The sequence below is a fragment of the Canis aureus genome, chromosome 27, assembly GCF_053574225.1.
Source record: "Canis aureus isolate CA01 chromosome 27, VMU_Caureus_v.1.0, whole genome shotgun sequence".
NCBI lineage: Eukaryota > Metazoa > Chordata > Mammalia > Carnivora > Canidae > Canis > Canis aureus.
Window position 1 is genome coordinate 9,038,588 of NC_135637.1, and position 15,761 is coordinate 9,054,348.

The 15,761-nt window shown below is 56.9% G+C and overlaps 1 protein-coding gene across 31 annotated transcripts in view; it reads left to right on the top strand.

The window, feature by feature from the left end:
• The window catches only part of NCOR2 (nuclear receptor corepressor 2), a 212,469-nt gene that overhangs the window by 193,362 nt on the left and 3,346 nt on the right, over positions 1 to 15,761 (top strand). For 15 of the 31 annotated variants that reach the window (XM_077875269.1, XM_077875268.1, XM_077875270.1 and 12 more), the window contains 14 exons: positions 598 to 896; positions 2,445 to 2,799; positions 3,483 to 3,704; positions 4,295 to 4,546; positions 5,327 to 5,476; positions 5,613 to 5,762; positions 5,855 to 6,074; positions 7,704 to 8,245; positions 9,301 to 9,450; positions 9,682 to 9,827; positions 10,287 to 10,480; positions 11,337 to 11,486; positions 12,083 to 12,231; positions 13,027 to 13,080. In XM_077875269.1, the coding sequence (XP_077731395.1) occupies positions 598 to 896; positions 2,445 to 2,799; positions 3,483 to 3,704; positions 4,295 to 4,546; positions 5,327 to 5,476; positions 5,613 to 5,762; positions 5,855 to 6,074; positions 7,704 to 8,245; positions 9,301 to 9,450; positions 9,682 to 9,827; positions 10,287 to 10,480; positions 11,337 to 11,486; positions 12,083 to 12,231; positions 13,027 to 13,080 (3,033 nt within the window). The remainder of the gene's footprint in view (positions 1 to 597; positions 897 to 2,444; positions 2,800 to 3,482; positions 3,705 to 4,294; positions 4,547 to 5,326; positions 5,477 to 5,612; positions 5,763 to 5,854; positions 6,075 to 7,703; positions 8,246 to 9,300; positions 9,451 to 9,681; positions 9,828 to 10,286; positions 10,481 to 11,336; positions 11,487 to 12,082; positions 12,232 to 13,026; positions 13,081 to 15,761) is intronic. The other 16 variants (XM_077875284.1, XM_077875290.1, XM_077875285.1 and 13 more) reach the window with 7 other exon arrangements.

Consider the following 15,761-nt stretch of genomic DNA (forward strand, 5'->3'; position numbering starts at 1 on the left):
CAACAAGGGTACAGAGGTTTAGTCAAGATGAGCAGGGGAGGGAGGAGGGGGACAAGCTGGAGTGCTGTGGGAAAGGCGTGTAACACGTGTGCATGGCCAGTACAGGTGCAACTTGAAGTGCAGAGCAAGGGCATGTCTTCTTGAAAAACAAAAGTAGAAAGCAGAGTACTGCCCATCAGTCCTGTCCTTCGTGGGCATTGTTTATTGAGCATCTGTTTGGTGCTTGGCACGAATGCAAGTGCTACACCTCTGTTAGCGTGTGGGACCCGTATTATCACTCATGAACAGTTCTCAGCAGCTGCTGTTACCATGCCACTCAGATTCTCTTGGCTAGTCGGCAGCAAGCCAGCTCTGTGGGCCCCATTTTATGTTTTTTATCTGCAGTGTCTCATCGAATGAGCATGGCTTGGTGAGGTGTTTCTTACATATGAAGGGGCTGAAGCTCAGAGAGGTCAGGTCATGAGTTCGAGGCCACACAGCGAGTGAGGATGGGAACCCTGGTAGTATGGCTCCAGAAACACCGGCACGTGGAGATCCCAGTTAGGACAGGCACGGTAGGGTGCAGAGTCAAGGGTCAGCTCCTTATCCCCCTGGCAGGGATTCCACGGTCCTACGTGGAGGCCCAGGAAGACTACCTCCGCCGGGAGGCCAAGCTCCTGAAGCGCGAGGGCACGCCGCCCCCTCCGCCCCCACCCCCGCGAGACCTGGCTGAGGCCTACAAGGCCCGACCCCTGGAGGCCCTGGGGCCCCTGAAGCTGAAGCCGGCCCACGAAGGGCTGGTGGCCACGGTGAAGGAGGCCGGTCGCTCCATCCATGAGATCCCACGGGAGGAGTTGCGGCGCACGCCTGAGCTGCCCCTGGCCCCGAGGCCGCTCAAGGAGGGCTCCATCACACAGGTAATGGCACCAGAGCCAGGCAGGCTGGACCAAGAAGGCATGGGGGGAGTATTAGCTGTGCTCTGGTCTCTATAAATGGGGAGACTGAGGCTAAGACTCCGTGAGCATCTTGCCTGAGTTTACACAGCTGCTTGTTACTGAGCCTTTGCCACACGCATTCCAGATTCCAGGCTATAGGCTTTATATCCACGACCTTGTTTGATTGTATTTATGCTCCTGTGAAGTTCATACCTATTATCCCCATTCTTCAGGTGGAGCACCTGAGGCCCACAGAGTTCAAGCAGCCTGCCAAACTCCCAGAACTAGTCATAAAAATAAGTGGCTGCTGCTGATTGGATTTCTGTCATGGGCCAGGCCCTGCCTGAGCACTTAGCATCATGTCCTGTTCAGCCCCCACAACCACTCTCTGAGGTAGTTCTCTTACTGCTCTCATTTTGTCAGTGCATAAGTGGAGGTTCACAGACATGAAGCGGCTTATCCAGGGTCACACAGCAAGTGAATGGCAGTTGTGAACCTCAAATCCAGATGTGCCTAAATCTACAACATCTTTGCTTCTTGGTGTCTACTTCCCCCATCAGCAGGCTGCACCCCTGTGGCCCCTACACATCAGAAGGCCCCAACCTATTAGGATATGACCCACTCCAGTCGTGTGAGGAGCTGGACAGTGGCCCTTACGAGTGGCCACTGTCTCTTCCCGTGGGCAGAGGGGGCCTGATGGAATGAGGAGGGAGAGTGGGAATCATCCCAGGGGCTGTGTGGCTGTGGGATGGACAGGACTGGGGAGGGTATCCTGGAAGAGGTCCCAGCTGGGGTAAAGGTGCACAGTGCTGGGAGAAGCTGTGGAGAGATGATCCAATGCCAGGGGACCAGTTAGGCTCTCAGCTTCATGGCAAGAGCCCACTATGGACCCAAAAGGGAGGTCAGTCTGATTCTACAGGATTCTTAAAAGCAGGGTGTTTCCCTTTCTTATGAAAGTAATTAAAAGGTCCATAAATAAGCTCTGAGTTCTATCACTTGTAGAGACAAAGGGCCCCACTGTACCCTAGTTTCCAAGCCTGTGTCAACCGGGTGGGGGTTTCTCCCAGGTGGCCGGGTTGCGCTCTGGTCCATGACCCTCTGTTTCTTCAGCTGTCCCTTCTGGCCAGAGAGCAAACAAACCTCAGCCCTGACCTCTGAGCCTTGGGCCACAGGCAGTGGAGCTGGGTTTTGCTGCTGAGTTTTCTGGCGTGCCCCTGAGCGTGCCATAGAGGGTCCCAGGCTGACGGGAGGGATGTTGTCCCCGCGTGGGGTGCTGAGACTGCAGGGGCCAACAGGGGGTCCTCTACTTGCTCCAGGAAGGGCTGGCCTGTGAACGTTATGCCCTTTCTATAGCCTCCAGGTAGCTTTGGGGTCCAAGACAGGGGCGGGCAGGGAAGTGACAAGTGTGCTCATCTTAGGTTTAGCAAAGCCCCCTGCCCCTGGAGGCGTGAAATGTGCTCCTGTTTTATGGCTGAGAAACTGAGGTTCAGAGAGGTGATATGGCCGGTGCTCACAACCCATTCTCCCCAGGGCACCCCGCTCAAGTATGACACTGGCACATCCTCTGCCGGCTCCAAAAAGCATGATGTGCGCTCCATCATCGGCAGCCCTGGCCGCACATTCCCACCCGTGCACCCACTGGATGTGATGGCTGATGCCCGGGCACTGGAGCGTGCCTGCTACGAGGAGAGCCTGAAGAGCCGGCCGGGGGCGGCTGGCAGCTCAGGGGGCTCCATCACCCGGGGGGCCCCGGTCATCATGCCCGAGCTGGGCAAGCCACGCCAGAGCCCCCTGACCTACGAGGAGCACGGGGCACCCTTTGCTGGCCACCTGCCACGCGGCTCGCCTGTGACCACGCGGGAGCCCACCCCCCGCCTACAGGAGGGTACGTGGGGTACAGGTTGGGGTACGAGTGCCAGGGCCCCAGGCTCAGTGAGCCAGCTTCTTCCTCTCTGTTCCTTGCTCGGAGCCTTTGCACCTGCTCTTCCCTCTGCCTGAAACCCCCACTTTCCGATTGTTACCTAAATGGCTTCTTTTTATCCTTCTGGTGGTCTCTGTTCAAAATCACATTCTCGGGGAGGCTCTAAGGAGCCTCCACTATTCTGGTCACATTTTAAATTTTCTCTGGAGCATTTATCACTCAGAAATTTTTGTTTGAAAACTAGTTTATCACCTTTCTCCAGTGGTAAGTGTCTGCTCCATGTGGGCCAGGTTTCCTGCCTGTTTTGCCCACTGGGGTGGCTCCAATTCTTAGAACATTGCTTGGCATTTAGTAGAGGCTCTGTAAAGATTTTTTGATTGTTTGAATGAGTGAATGAAAGAGAACAAAGGAGAGCAGGAGTGAGTGTATTTTTTAAAAGAACAAAAACACAGAAGCAAGTGAGTAGATGAAAGAACACAGAACCTGAAGTAAAGAAACGGGAAGGCAAGGTCCTGGTCCCTGGATCCCAGAGAGCCTACCCTCAAATGGCCTCCCATAATCCCTGGCCTCAGCGGACCCTGTGTTGGGGGCTGTGACAGCCCTGCCACGGAGGCCTGATGCTAACCTCCCTTGGCCTGTCCCCACAGGCAGCCTCTCATCTAGCAAGGCATCGCAGGACCGGAAGCTGACGTCGACGCCCCGTGAGATTGCCAAGTCCCCCCACAGCGCCGTTCCTGAGCACCATCCCCACCCCATCTCGCCCTATGAGCACCTGCTTCGGGGTGTGAGTGGCGTGGACCTATACCGCGGCCACATCCCTCTGGCCTTCGATCCCACCTCCATACCCCGTGGAATCCCTCTTGATGCAGGTGATTGCCCCAGACTCATAGAATCCTACAGCATAGGGTCAGAGGCTTCATCAGTGTCAGCCCAGGGACTTCTCAGGGATCAGCTCAGCTCTGGTAGATGGGGAAACAAGTGTAAGGGTGGAGAGACCCAGCAGTAATGAATGCAGTCACGTAAATAGTTTAGGTTAGAACAGAATCTCTCTTAGGAGTCTGAGGGATATATGGGGTTAAATATTTTTCAGTGGTTTTCTTTTCCTGCAGAACTTACCAGTGCCTTTAAAACTGCAAATGTATCAAAAGAGGGTTGAAGTATTGAATGTTCCTCAAATGAACATGGTCTGAAAATCTGTTTAGAAGGATGCCTCCCCTAGGTATCTTAGTGATCTACATTTTGGATGCCCTTTGTTTGGGGAAACTTGGATCTGAAAAAGTTATTAGTAGAAGGTACCCCCATGTGTGTGGGGAGCGGAGGTGGTTCTATGTCTAGGCTCTCAATTCTGTGTTGTGGGAGTGTTTTGGGGAGAAACTGTCAGGTATGGGAGTGGGGGGCGTAAAGACGGGTGGGGAGACATTCTTCCACCAGCCTGACCTTGCCTTTCTCTTCCCTGCAGCCGCTGCCTATTACCTGCCCCGACACTTGGCCCCCAACCCTACCTACCCGCACCTGTACCCACCGTACCTCATCCGAGGCTACCCTGACACGGCAGCGCTGGAGAACCGCCAGACAATCATCAACGATTACATCACCTCACAGCAGATGCACCACAATGCGGCCACCGCCATGGCCCAGCGAGCTGACATGCTAAGGGGCCTCTCACCCCGCGAGTCCTCACTGGCTCTCAACTATGCCGCCGGACCTCGAGGTGAGTAGGGCTGGACACTTGCTGGCAAGTGGGTGAGCAGACCCTCCCCATCCAGAATCGGCCTTAGTCCTCATCTACCCAGGCCTGCTTGAGGGTGCAAAGACACATGTATGCTTGCTGAGATGGTGATGTGGTCCCCTTAGAGGTCTGGGAGGTGGGATTGCCCTGAGCGCACACACAGACCTGGTGGGTGATTGTGAGTGTGGGTGTGTGTCTGGTAGCCATGTGCATCCTGTATGCACACATGGGAGGTGTGCACGGGCCTCTGTGTACTCTTGGTATATGGGGTCCTTGGCATTAAAAAAAAGGGAGGGTCTAAATAGGAGACTGTTAGAATTTCCCAATCCCTTGACTTGCAAACAACCCATGGTTGCATTGTAAGTACATTGGAGTCATCCTCTGGAAACACTTTTGGAACAAGCAAGTACCAGTCAGAGTCCATTTGGAAAAACCAGTCTAGTTGTTTCAGACAATGAGGACTGAACATGAGGAACTGATTGTATGGGGCCAGAGGCTGGAAGAGCAGAAGAGTGTACCAGGGTAATGCAGGGATGCCACCTGCAGGACACCACTCCTGGGGTCTGGGAGCCAAGGGGAGGTGGGATGGGGAGAGCCTGGCATTCAGAAAAGGGTCCAGGGGGGCTGGTGCTCAGAAGCAGGAGGGAGTGGCCTGGCTATGCTGCTGCTCACGAGGGCATGCTGCACTCCACCGCTGGGGTGGTCAGCTGGCAAGTGGCCTGGCCCCTACTGCCCCTCCTGCAACCCCGCCTCCTCTTGCAGGCATCATCGACCTGTCCCAAGTGCCACATCTACCTGTGCTGGTTCCTCCGACACCAGGCACACCCGCCACCGCCATGGACCGTCTCGCCTACCTCCCCACAGCACCCCAACACTTCAGCAGCCGACTTAGCAGCTCCCCACTTTCCCCAGGTAACACCCCTGCCCCTGTCCTGGGTCAGGACCCCTGCGTCCACAGAGGGTGGCTGGGTGTCCTCTCTCCACCCCCAAAGACAGGTCCAGGCCCTCCCTGAGCACTGGGCTGAATCACAGGACTTTTGGTTGGCAGGAGGTCCCACTCACTTGACAAAACCCTCTGCCACCTCCTCGTCTGAGAGGGAGCGGGAGCGAGATCGAGATCGGGAGCGTGAACGGGAGCGTGAGAAGTCCATCCTCACATCCACAACCACAGTGGAGCACGCGCCCATCTGGAGACCTGGTAGGGCATCAGAGGTCCCTGCCCCAGCCTTTGGGGGTCCTCGTGGGCCATGTGAAGCCTGCCTCCCTGACGCCACAGCCTGTCCCCACCAGGTACAGAGCAGAGCAGCAGCAGCAGTGGCAGCGGGGGTGGGGGCAGCAGCAGTGGTGGCAGCCGCCCCGCCTCCCACTCCCACTCCCACCAGCACTCGCCCATCTCACCCCGGACCCAGGACGCCATCCAGCAGAGACCCAGCGTGCTACACAACACGGGCATGAAGGGCATCATCACCTCCGTGGAGCCTAGCACACCCACGGTCCTGAGGTGGGCCAGGTTGGCACAAGGGAGGGGACAGGTGGGTGGGCCAGTGGTTGGTTGGTGGATGCAAAGGTGGATGGATGAGTTGGGAGATAGATGGTGGGGTGAATGATGGGTAGGAAAGTAGGTAGATGGATGGTGGGTCAGTGAGTAGGTAGCAGGAGGGCCCACAGATGGTGAATGAAGACGATACATGGGTAGGTGGAAGGAAGGGCAGGTGAGAGGGTGGATGGATAGGTGATGGGTAGGTGAACAGGCAGATATTTTGGAGGTGAATGGATAGGAGATGGGGTTAGAAGGTTAGGTGGATGGACAAAGTGGGTGAGTGAGTAGACAAATGGATTATGAGTGGGTAAGTGGGTGGATGACAGGTGCTAAGTAAGTGGATAGGTGGGTGCCATGGTGTGGATATGGCTGGGCTTAATGAATGGGTAGGTGGGTGGGTATTAGGTGAGTGGGTAGATAGATGGAGGGGGAGGGGGCAAATGGAAGGGTGAATGAATAACAATAGAGGTTGAATGAGAGGTGAGTAGGTAGGTGGGTAGATGAGCATGCAGACAGTTGGGTGGGTAGATGGTGAGTTGGGTGGATAGGTGGCAGGTTGTGGGGGAGGTTGGATGAGTAGGTGGGTAGATTGTTGGGTTCAAAGATAGAGTCTGTGGAAAGGAGAGGGACAGATGAGCAAGGGCTGTGGGGAGAGATTCTCCTGGTCCTCCCCTGACTTTAGCAGGGCTCTTTAGGGAGGAGATGGTGTCTGTCTTGCCTGGGTAAAAATGGGAGAGCCTCCACAGGCCCCATGTGTGCCCCTCAGAGTCCACTCACTCCCACAAGGGGCCCAGGTCCCCTCCAGTGACACCCACGCCCCAGGGACTGGGAGCAGAACTGACTGATGGAGGGGAAGGGAGCTTCCCTGGTATCCCGTCCCACCCAGGGTCCTATTCCGAGGCAGGTGCTTCTTCCAAGGTGAAGTTTGCTTTCATACGAGTACCCACACCCGTTTGGCTGCTCTGATCACACTCACCACCCAACCACAATTCCAGTTAGGGGAATTGACAACTTTGTTCCCCAGAAGTACTGGCTTTGTCCTCAGTGACTCAGGCACCCAGCAGGTACACAAGACAGAAGCACCTAGCTGCTTAGAGCACGGTTAGTACTCACATAGGAAGGCCAGCTATTTGTCTATACCAGCAATGAGTTGATTAGAAACTGTCATGAGGCAGTCGGGCCTTTCCCATTGGCAGCTAGAGTGAGGGTTAGTGAAAAACAGGGAACCTCCTCACAGAGACACTGGGCTTGACAGGCCCTGAGGGCTGGAGTTGGGCCAGTTCGAATCCCAGCCCCTCAATGTCTAGAGCAGTTCCTAGAACAGTGCCTGACACATGGCAGGCAGTTAGTGGGAAGCCTGGGAACGATGGAGATCGTGAATAAATGAGCAGGTGAATGTATGGGTGGGTAAGGCCATACCAGGCAGGACCTCGCAGGCCGGGTCAGGAGGGCAGATTTATCCCAGGGCAGTGGGGACCCATCAGGGTGTGGAAGTGTGAGGGAGTGACTGTGCCTCAGTCTCCTGGGCTCTCCCCCTACCCCCCACCCCACCCCAGGGTGGCTTCCCCAGCCCCCTTACCACCTTCTCTCCTCCCTCAGGTCCACCTCCACCTCCTCGCCTGTCCGCCCGGCTGCCACATTCCCACCCACCACCCACTGTCCACTGGGCGGCACCCTCGACGGGGTCTACCCCACCCTCATGGAGCCCGTCTTGCCGCCCAAGGAGGCCCCAAGGGTTGCACGGCCGGAGCGGCCCCGGGCAGACGCTGGCCACGCCTTCCTTGCCAAGCCTCAGGCCCGCGTCGGGCTGGAGCCTGCCTCCCCCCCCAGCAAGGGCTCCGAGCCGCGGCCCCTGGCACCCCCCGGCTCCAGTCACTCGGCCATCGCCCGCACCCCAGCAAAGAGCCTCGCACCCCACCACGCCGGCCCGGACCAGCCTGCGCCGCCCGCCTCGGCCACGGACCTGCATCGGGAAAAGACTCAAAGTAAACCCTTTTCCATCCAGGAACTGGAGCTCCGTTCTCTGGGTAAGACCACCCTGACAGCGGCCACCTTCATAGACGCGATAATCATGCGTCAAATTGCTCACGATAAAGGGCCGCGAGAAGGAGGTTCGCTGGCCAACGACTCCCCTCGCGATGGTAAGACTTCCGGCCCCGCCGCCCACCCACCCCGTCTTGTGGCCTAAAGATATTTTCAGATCTCTTGCTTTTTATTTTTCCCCCCGTTTTTCGTTGGTTTTGGTATTTTGTTTTTAAACTCGTCCTCGTCGATTGCACGCTCTGATGGTTATTCCTCAAGCTGCCACCCACGCCACCACCCCCCCCCCGATTGGGGGGCACCTCATCATTTGCACATTGTTTTATCATGATTTTTTTTTTTTTTTGGATTTTCGCTTTTTTTTTCCTTTAATGAATGGATCTGTGATTTTGACTTCAACTGCGCCTCCCATCTCCCAACCTTTGCGCCTGTGTTTGGGGAGCAGGGAGTGGGGCTGCGGGCTTGGGCTGACGCCTGCTGCTGTACGGGTGAGTCTGATTTGGAGGACGCCCACCAAGGCAGACTGTCCAGAAGACAGGGAGGGGAGGGAGGCTCCTGACTCTCCAGGAGGAGCTGACCCCTGTACCCTGCCTGGTTTGTGAGGGAGTATTGGGGTGCTCTGGCCCCACACGCCCCTGTTGACCTGCTGCCCAGCATCCCCTGGGAGGAGAGTTCTCTGGCCCTTGCCTCCCATCTCTGGCCCCAGCTCTGGACTCCTGGTAGCTGGAACTGGGGGCTACAGGGAATGCGGCCCAGGCGGGGTCCTGGGACCTGAGTGTCACTCCCTGCCATACCTCCCACTGATCATACTCCTGCATCTCCTTCCATAGAGACTCCTCTTCCCCCAGCCCCCACCATCTGGATGGGTCTGTGTTTCTCATTGTCCTTCTCCATCTCCTGGCCTATCTGCCTGTGTATCTATCCATGTTTTTCTTCCACCTGTCACTCTCCCCACCATTCTAGCTCTCTCCGTTCTTGATGTACCCCCACCCCTGACTGGCCAGCAGCCCCTGCTCCGGCTCGCAACTTATCTCTATCTGCCCACTGCCCCCACTCCGGCCTGGGGGCCCCAGCCAGCATGGGAGGGCAGGCCAGGAGGGGCAGCCCTAGCCCCAGGTCCTGGCACTGGCCTGACCCACGGCCTTGCCCACACTAGGTTACCATGGTGGCAGCTACAGCCCCGACGGAGTGGAGCCCATAAGCCCTGTGAGTTCACCCAGCCTGACACACGACAAGGGGCTCCCCAAGCACCTCGAGGAGCTCGACAAGAGTCACCTGGAGGGGGACCTGCGGCACAAGCAGCCAGGTAGGCTACCCCACCACTCCCTCAAACATCCCACTTACCACCACCCTGTGAGAGAGGGGTCGCCGTCACCCCATCATGCAGGTAGGAAAACCAAGGGCACTGGGGATGGAGGAGTTGGCCCCACCCCACAGCTCACAGGGTCGAGCTGGGTTTCAGTGATGCGCCCCCAGTCAGGCACACACCTCAGCCACCCCTCCTCCCATGGCCTAAACAGCTCTGCTCTGTCTACAGGCCCCGGGAAGCTCAGCGGTGAGGCTGCACACCTTTCACACCTGCGGCCACTGCCTGAGAGCCAGTCCTCGTCCAGCCCGCTGCTCCAGACCACCCCAGGGGTCAAAGGTCACCAGAGGGTGGTCACCCTGGCACAGCACATCAGTGTAACTACCCCTTCTCTGCCACCCCTCCTCATCACCTTTGAACCTGGGCCAGGACATGGTCCTGGGGAAGGGTCGGGGAGGGTCACACACAGCCTCTTGGTCTGGTGGGTAAACTGAGTCCTGGCAGATTGGACCCAGGATGTGGGGGTTGGCAAGGGCAAGCCCTCAAACTCAGATGTGGTAACCGCCCCGTCCTCCAGCTGATGGAGCCTGGGATGCGTGAGTCCATGATCCATATCTTATATATACTGGCCAGTGGAATCTGACCCATCCAGGGGCCACCACCCTGCGCACACAGGGACCATGAGGCTGCTGTAGGCAGGCCTGAAGCACCCAGAAAGCCAGGAACCAAGCCTAGTTCTGTACCTGAAGTTCAACCTAGCCTTTGCCCACCCTGAAGGTTCCGGTGGGGTGGCTGCTGCCTGACCCTGTGCCTCTGCTCTGACCTTTGGCCTGCAGGAGGTCATCACACAGGATTACACGCGGCACCATCCACAGCAGCTCAACGCGCCCCTCCCTGCCCCCCTCTACTCCTTCCCTGGAGCCAGCTGCCCGGTTCTGGACCTGCGCCGCCCACCCAGCGACCTCTACCTCCCACCCCCAGACCATGGCGCCCCAGCTCGTGGCTCACCCCACAGTGAAGGGGGCAAAAGGTAAGTGTCAGGGACAGGTGGCCTTGTTGTTCCGCTTCTGGGAGGCTTTCATCATATGTCTGTGGGGAAGGGTTGAGCAAGTGCAAGACGCCCCTGTTATGCATGCACAGAGGAGAAACTGAGGCTGAGGGAAATGCGGGAGTTTGCTCAAGGGCACAGTGCCAGTAGGTAGTAGCTGACATGTGCATCACAGTCTGTGGGCTCCGGACACCGAGCTAATAAGCACTTCACACATGTTACTGGAATTCTTACCACCAGCCCAGCAAGTGCAGGCAATATTATCCCCATTTCACCAATGAAGGCACCGAGGTATGGAGAGGGAATCCATTCATCCACAGGTGCACAGCCAGTAAGTGGCAGAGCCAGGATTCGAACCAGAGCTCTGTGCTCTTAGCAGCCTCCCTGGAGACACACACACTCATCTCTGGGTCCCCCAGGAGTGCTGGGCTTTGGGGCAGTCCCTTCTCTCTGTTGAAGGGATCCACTCAAGGTGCCACATGAGTCAGGCACAAGGGTGGGAAGGCAACAGGACATCCTTGGGGGAACAGTGGGGGACCTGGCATGGGCTGCAGCAGGGGTCAGCTACCACCCATGGGCCAAGTCCAGCCCACAGTCCAGGAGCTAAAAGTGGTCTTATATTTTTAAAAGATGGTAAAAGAAGAAACTACAGCGGAGACCACACGTGGCCCACAAAGCTTAAAAGAGCAGCCCTCCGGCCCTCTGTGGGAAGAGTGGCCGAGCTCTGACATGGAGCGGGGCAGGGCTGGGACAGCAGTGGAGAGAGGGGCGCATCCCTGTGTCATCTTGGGGTGGAGCACTGGACTCTGAGTACAGCCAGCACCCTCTGTCTGTTCAGGTCTCCAGAGCCAAGCAAGACGTCAGCCCTGGGCAGCAGCGAGGATGCTATCGAACCCGTGTCCCCACCAGAGGGCTTGGCAGAGCCCGGGCATCCCCGAAGCACCATGTACCCGCTGCTGTACCGGGATGGGGAGCAGGCCGAGACCAGGTACCTCCGTGACGCCCCTGCTCTCCTGGGGCTCGACTCGCGGCTGCGCTGCACCACTCTGCAGTTGGGGGTTCACAAGCACTTCGTGTGTGGCTCAGGGATCTCGGGCTGCTAAGCAGGTGTCCCAGCTCGAGGGACCTCCATGGCAGAATGCGTGCCTTGAACTGCGGTATCTGGGCTCAGGCCAGGCCCCTACTTGGGGCACTTGCTGAAGACCTGAGAAATCAGGAGCTAAACGTCTAGGCCAGTCAGGTGGGTGGAGATAGGAGGCAGCCAGGACTGTGGGCCGTAGGAAAGGTGCGCTCTGGTTGCATGCGCAGTTCCTGAGGCCCTTTCCAAGGTGCCGGGCTGTTGCAGGTAGACTAGCATGGCCTCCCAGAGCAACTGGGGCTCTCCAGAGGCAGTCCAAGCCCAGACACATGAACTGCAGAGAAGATTGCAGGAGACGGAATCCCTAAGAGATTAAGGATGTAGGCGTGGGGTAGGAGAAGCTTGGTTCTGAGTTTCTAAGACATGGCAGGTAATGAGTGCCCCATCAACAAAGGTATGCAAGCTTAGCACTAAGCAAGCCAACCTGGGACATCTGATTTTTGCAGCAGGATGGGCTCCAAGTCCCCAGGCAACACCAGCCAGCCACCCGCCTTCTTCAGCAAACTGACTGAGAGCAACTCTGCCATGGTCAAATCTAAAAAACAGGAGATCAACAAGAAGCTGAACACTCACAACCGGAATGAGCCCGAGTACAGTAAGCCATGCGCCTGCCCCCCTCCCCGTCCCCGTCCCACCCCCCACCCCAGGAAGCAGGAGCCTCTATGGGGCTGGAGGCCTGCACAGGGCTAGAACCCACAGAATACTTTCCAAAGCTTGGTGGCCCCACCGACCACCTGTCCCACTGACCCTTCACCCCACATTCAGGGAGCTCCGGGTGGCTTCTCCTTTGCTGGCGGTGCTGGCTGCTACAGGATGTGGTGCCCGGCACACTATGGGCATGTGGTGAATTCCTGCAGGAATGGGTGTGTGCCAAGCCCCATCCTGGGTATCAGGGATTGGGGGCCTGCCCGCCCAAGGGTCCTGTGTGTATTCCCAGCTAACAGTGCTCATCACACATGTTTTTTCCATTTATGTGGCTGCTGGATGTAAGTCCTAACTCCCCCACCCTTAGCACAGTGCCTGGCACATAGCAGATCACAGCACGTGTAGAAGCTGCCACAGGCCCTAGCTGGGGGCTCATTAGCTGGTAGGGGAGTCTGGGGGCATTGTAGGGCCTTTCCTGAAACTTTCTGGGGCTAGACCATTGCAGGCTGGTAGCGCCAGAGCCCTGCCAAGTGCAGTCTGTGGGCCAGCAGGTCAGCAGCCCTGGCAAGCTGGTTGGAGATGCAGCATATGTAGCCCTGCCCCAGACCTTGTGAATCTGTATACACTGAATGGATTCCCCACATGGTGCACCTTGCCTAGACTAGAGGACAGGTGGGGGCAGGTGACTGCCCCTAGGACCAGTGGGCCCTTAGGCCTTACCCATCTTGTCACCTGCTCCCCCCAGATATCGGCCAGCCCGGGACGGAGATCTTCAACATGCCTGCCATCACCGGAGCAGGTAACTGTCCAGCCTGGGCTACATGGCCGCCAGCCCCCTCCCCACTTTCCCCATCCCCTGTCATGGCTGCGTGCTGGGGAGGTTAAGCTGGTGTGTGGGATCTGGAAGGAGACTTAGGGAGTGTGGCTTTCACCCTAGCCATAGTCATGATGAAGGGGAAGCCTTTTAGGTCAAGTGTATCCTTATCCTTCCCTCTGGACTTGGCAAACCCAGCAGTGGGGAAATACACATAAGGCTGGCAAGGCTTTGCAAGGAGTCTACATTGGAGTTAACATTTCAAGGCCTCCCAGTATGTTTAGTACAGAGTCAGGTGCACACACAACTATCTGGAAACACCAGCTCTAAGGCGGGGCCTCTGGTGGAGATCTGAGTGTGGACCAGGAGTGTGGGCGTGTGCTTGGTGCACACAGGCTTCTCTAACAGTCCAAGTGAGCATTTTTATAGAGAACATCAGTTGTACTCGAACATTCAGACCAGCTCGGGGAACAACGAAGATGTATTATGGAGATGGGTGAAAACTCCCACACGTTTTGAAACTAAAGCTTCAGCCTGCTATGATATTTTGGACTTGGCAGATGCTGAGGGTTGGGTCCCCAGCCTCTGGTAGGGGCCACAGTGTGTGTTTCTCCTGCTGCGCAGAAGGACCAGGGGTGGGGTTTTAGGGACATGCCTTCCAAAGTCCAGCATACAGAGACTGAGCCCAGACCAGCTCAGGACTGGTGCCTCCGTGGGCAGACCCTGTCCAGTGGGGTGGGGGTGCCAGGGTCGTTGGCAGGGCTGTGTCCTCTATGTCCTGGGCCTTCAGTGGGAATCTGAGGCCAGAGGAGCAGAGAGGAGATAGGCTGGCCTTCCCTGGGGCCATGAGAGGCCTCAAGCCCTGGGAATGTGGTGAGCAAAAGACAACCATTGGATTTTATCAAAATTGGAGGTAATCAGAACCTCCAAGTGGGGGTTTTAACCAAGGCTCATCTATCTACCCAGAGACTAGATCCAGGGGGCTTCACTGGGCCTCGGACAACAGGGAGGAGACAATTTGGTCGAACCAACAAGACGGTTAGAAATGAATGTTTCCAGAATGTTGTAAATCTTGACACAGGCAGTGGACACACCAGATACTTCTGTCCATAGAGATCCATGCAGGGGTATGATGAAGATCTGTGCTGAGACTTCTGTGTAAATCATATTTGACTTTTCTGTAAGCAGTTTAGCATGCGTGTGCACACACATTTCCCCGGGCCCCAGTCTCTGTTGCTTGGCCCCACATCAGACTTTGCCTTTGTAACTGGAGGCAGTCAAGCTTCCTTCCTGCCTGGCACTGTCAGATCCCACACCTGCGACCTTGAGTGGAAGCCTCCGGAGCATCTGGGATCGCTAGATCCACCAAGAAACTGCCGCAGCCTGTACAGCTCACATCATCTTTTCCACTTCGCACTATTTTCTTAGCCTGGAGGATCACAAATTTTTTTTTTTCCCGGTGCCCACCCCATGCTGGAAATACTGCGTTTTCTTGAGAGACATGGCTCCCCAGCCCCCCGACTCACTTTTTTTTAAGTGCTGGTGAAATGTGCCTGAGACACAGCTAAAAAGGTAGAGAATGTGTCCCAGGCTGTGACCAAGTTTGGAGCTAAAAGGAAGAAAGGAAAAACAAAACGCAGGGAGCAAACGGTTACTGCCCAGAAATGTGATCCTCAAAGCCACTGAGAAGCCGTCAGTGTAGTTCATAGACGAGCCGGGGGCAGAAAGACCCACTTGCCGGCTGCCTGGTATTCACGCACTTCGCCAGAGTGGAAGTTTTAAAATCCTTGCAGATGTTGCCCAAGGACGTTAGGCAGAGGGGACTTGAGCTTCGTTGGCAAAATCTGGTTTAGCAAAAATGCTGAGAAGAGATGCCCCCAGGGTTTGTGAAAGTCCCCAGAATGATCTACAAGAAAATGAGAAAGGGACAGAACACCTGGTGAATGACAAAGGCTGAGTTCACGTGGCTACATAGTGGGTGTCTGCAGGGACTGTTGGGGACCAGTCTGTTGATTCGACCACTTTGTGACGAGATCGCCGGGCTGAGGGCGGTCATGCAAGCGTCTCTAGCTCTGCCCTGTCCCCCCGCACGCACCGTAACTGCATGGCTACGACCCCCACCTCACCTCACCGTCCGTCTCTGCACCTCTTTCTCTTAGTGGCTCCCGGGTGGGGAAAGGCAGGGGAGGAGAGTTAGGCTCAGCTTGGGGGGCAGCTGGTGGGGGTGTGCTGAGGGTCCCGGACCTCGTGGGGGTCACCTTCCCTTCCAGAGTCTCTTCCTCAGCCCCCGCCAGCCCCAGGGGACCCAGGGTGGACCCACACACACACCCAGTCCCAAGCTCTGGCTTGACCTGGTTTCCCAGCTGTGTCTCCCCAGAGTATCCTTCTGATTCCCACCCCCTGACACACACACACACACACACACACACACACACACACACACCCCTTCCCCGATTCCATCTCAAGGCCCCTTGGAATTTTAGAAGAGAAGCAGCCCCAGCTGGGATTTGTGGGGCCAGCGGGGCTTCTGATACCCCAGAGGGCAGAGTGGGAGAGACTGGGGGGTGGTCACCTTGCCTCCCAAGCCCCTAATCCCCAGGGCCCAAGTCTACCCCATCAACACGCTGCAGGAAAATGAGGGCGGTGGGGGGGGGGGGGAACTAGGG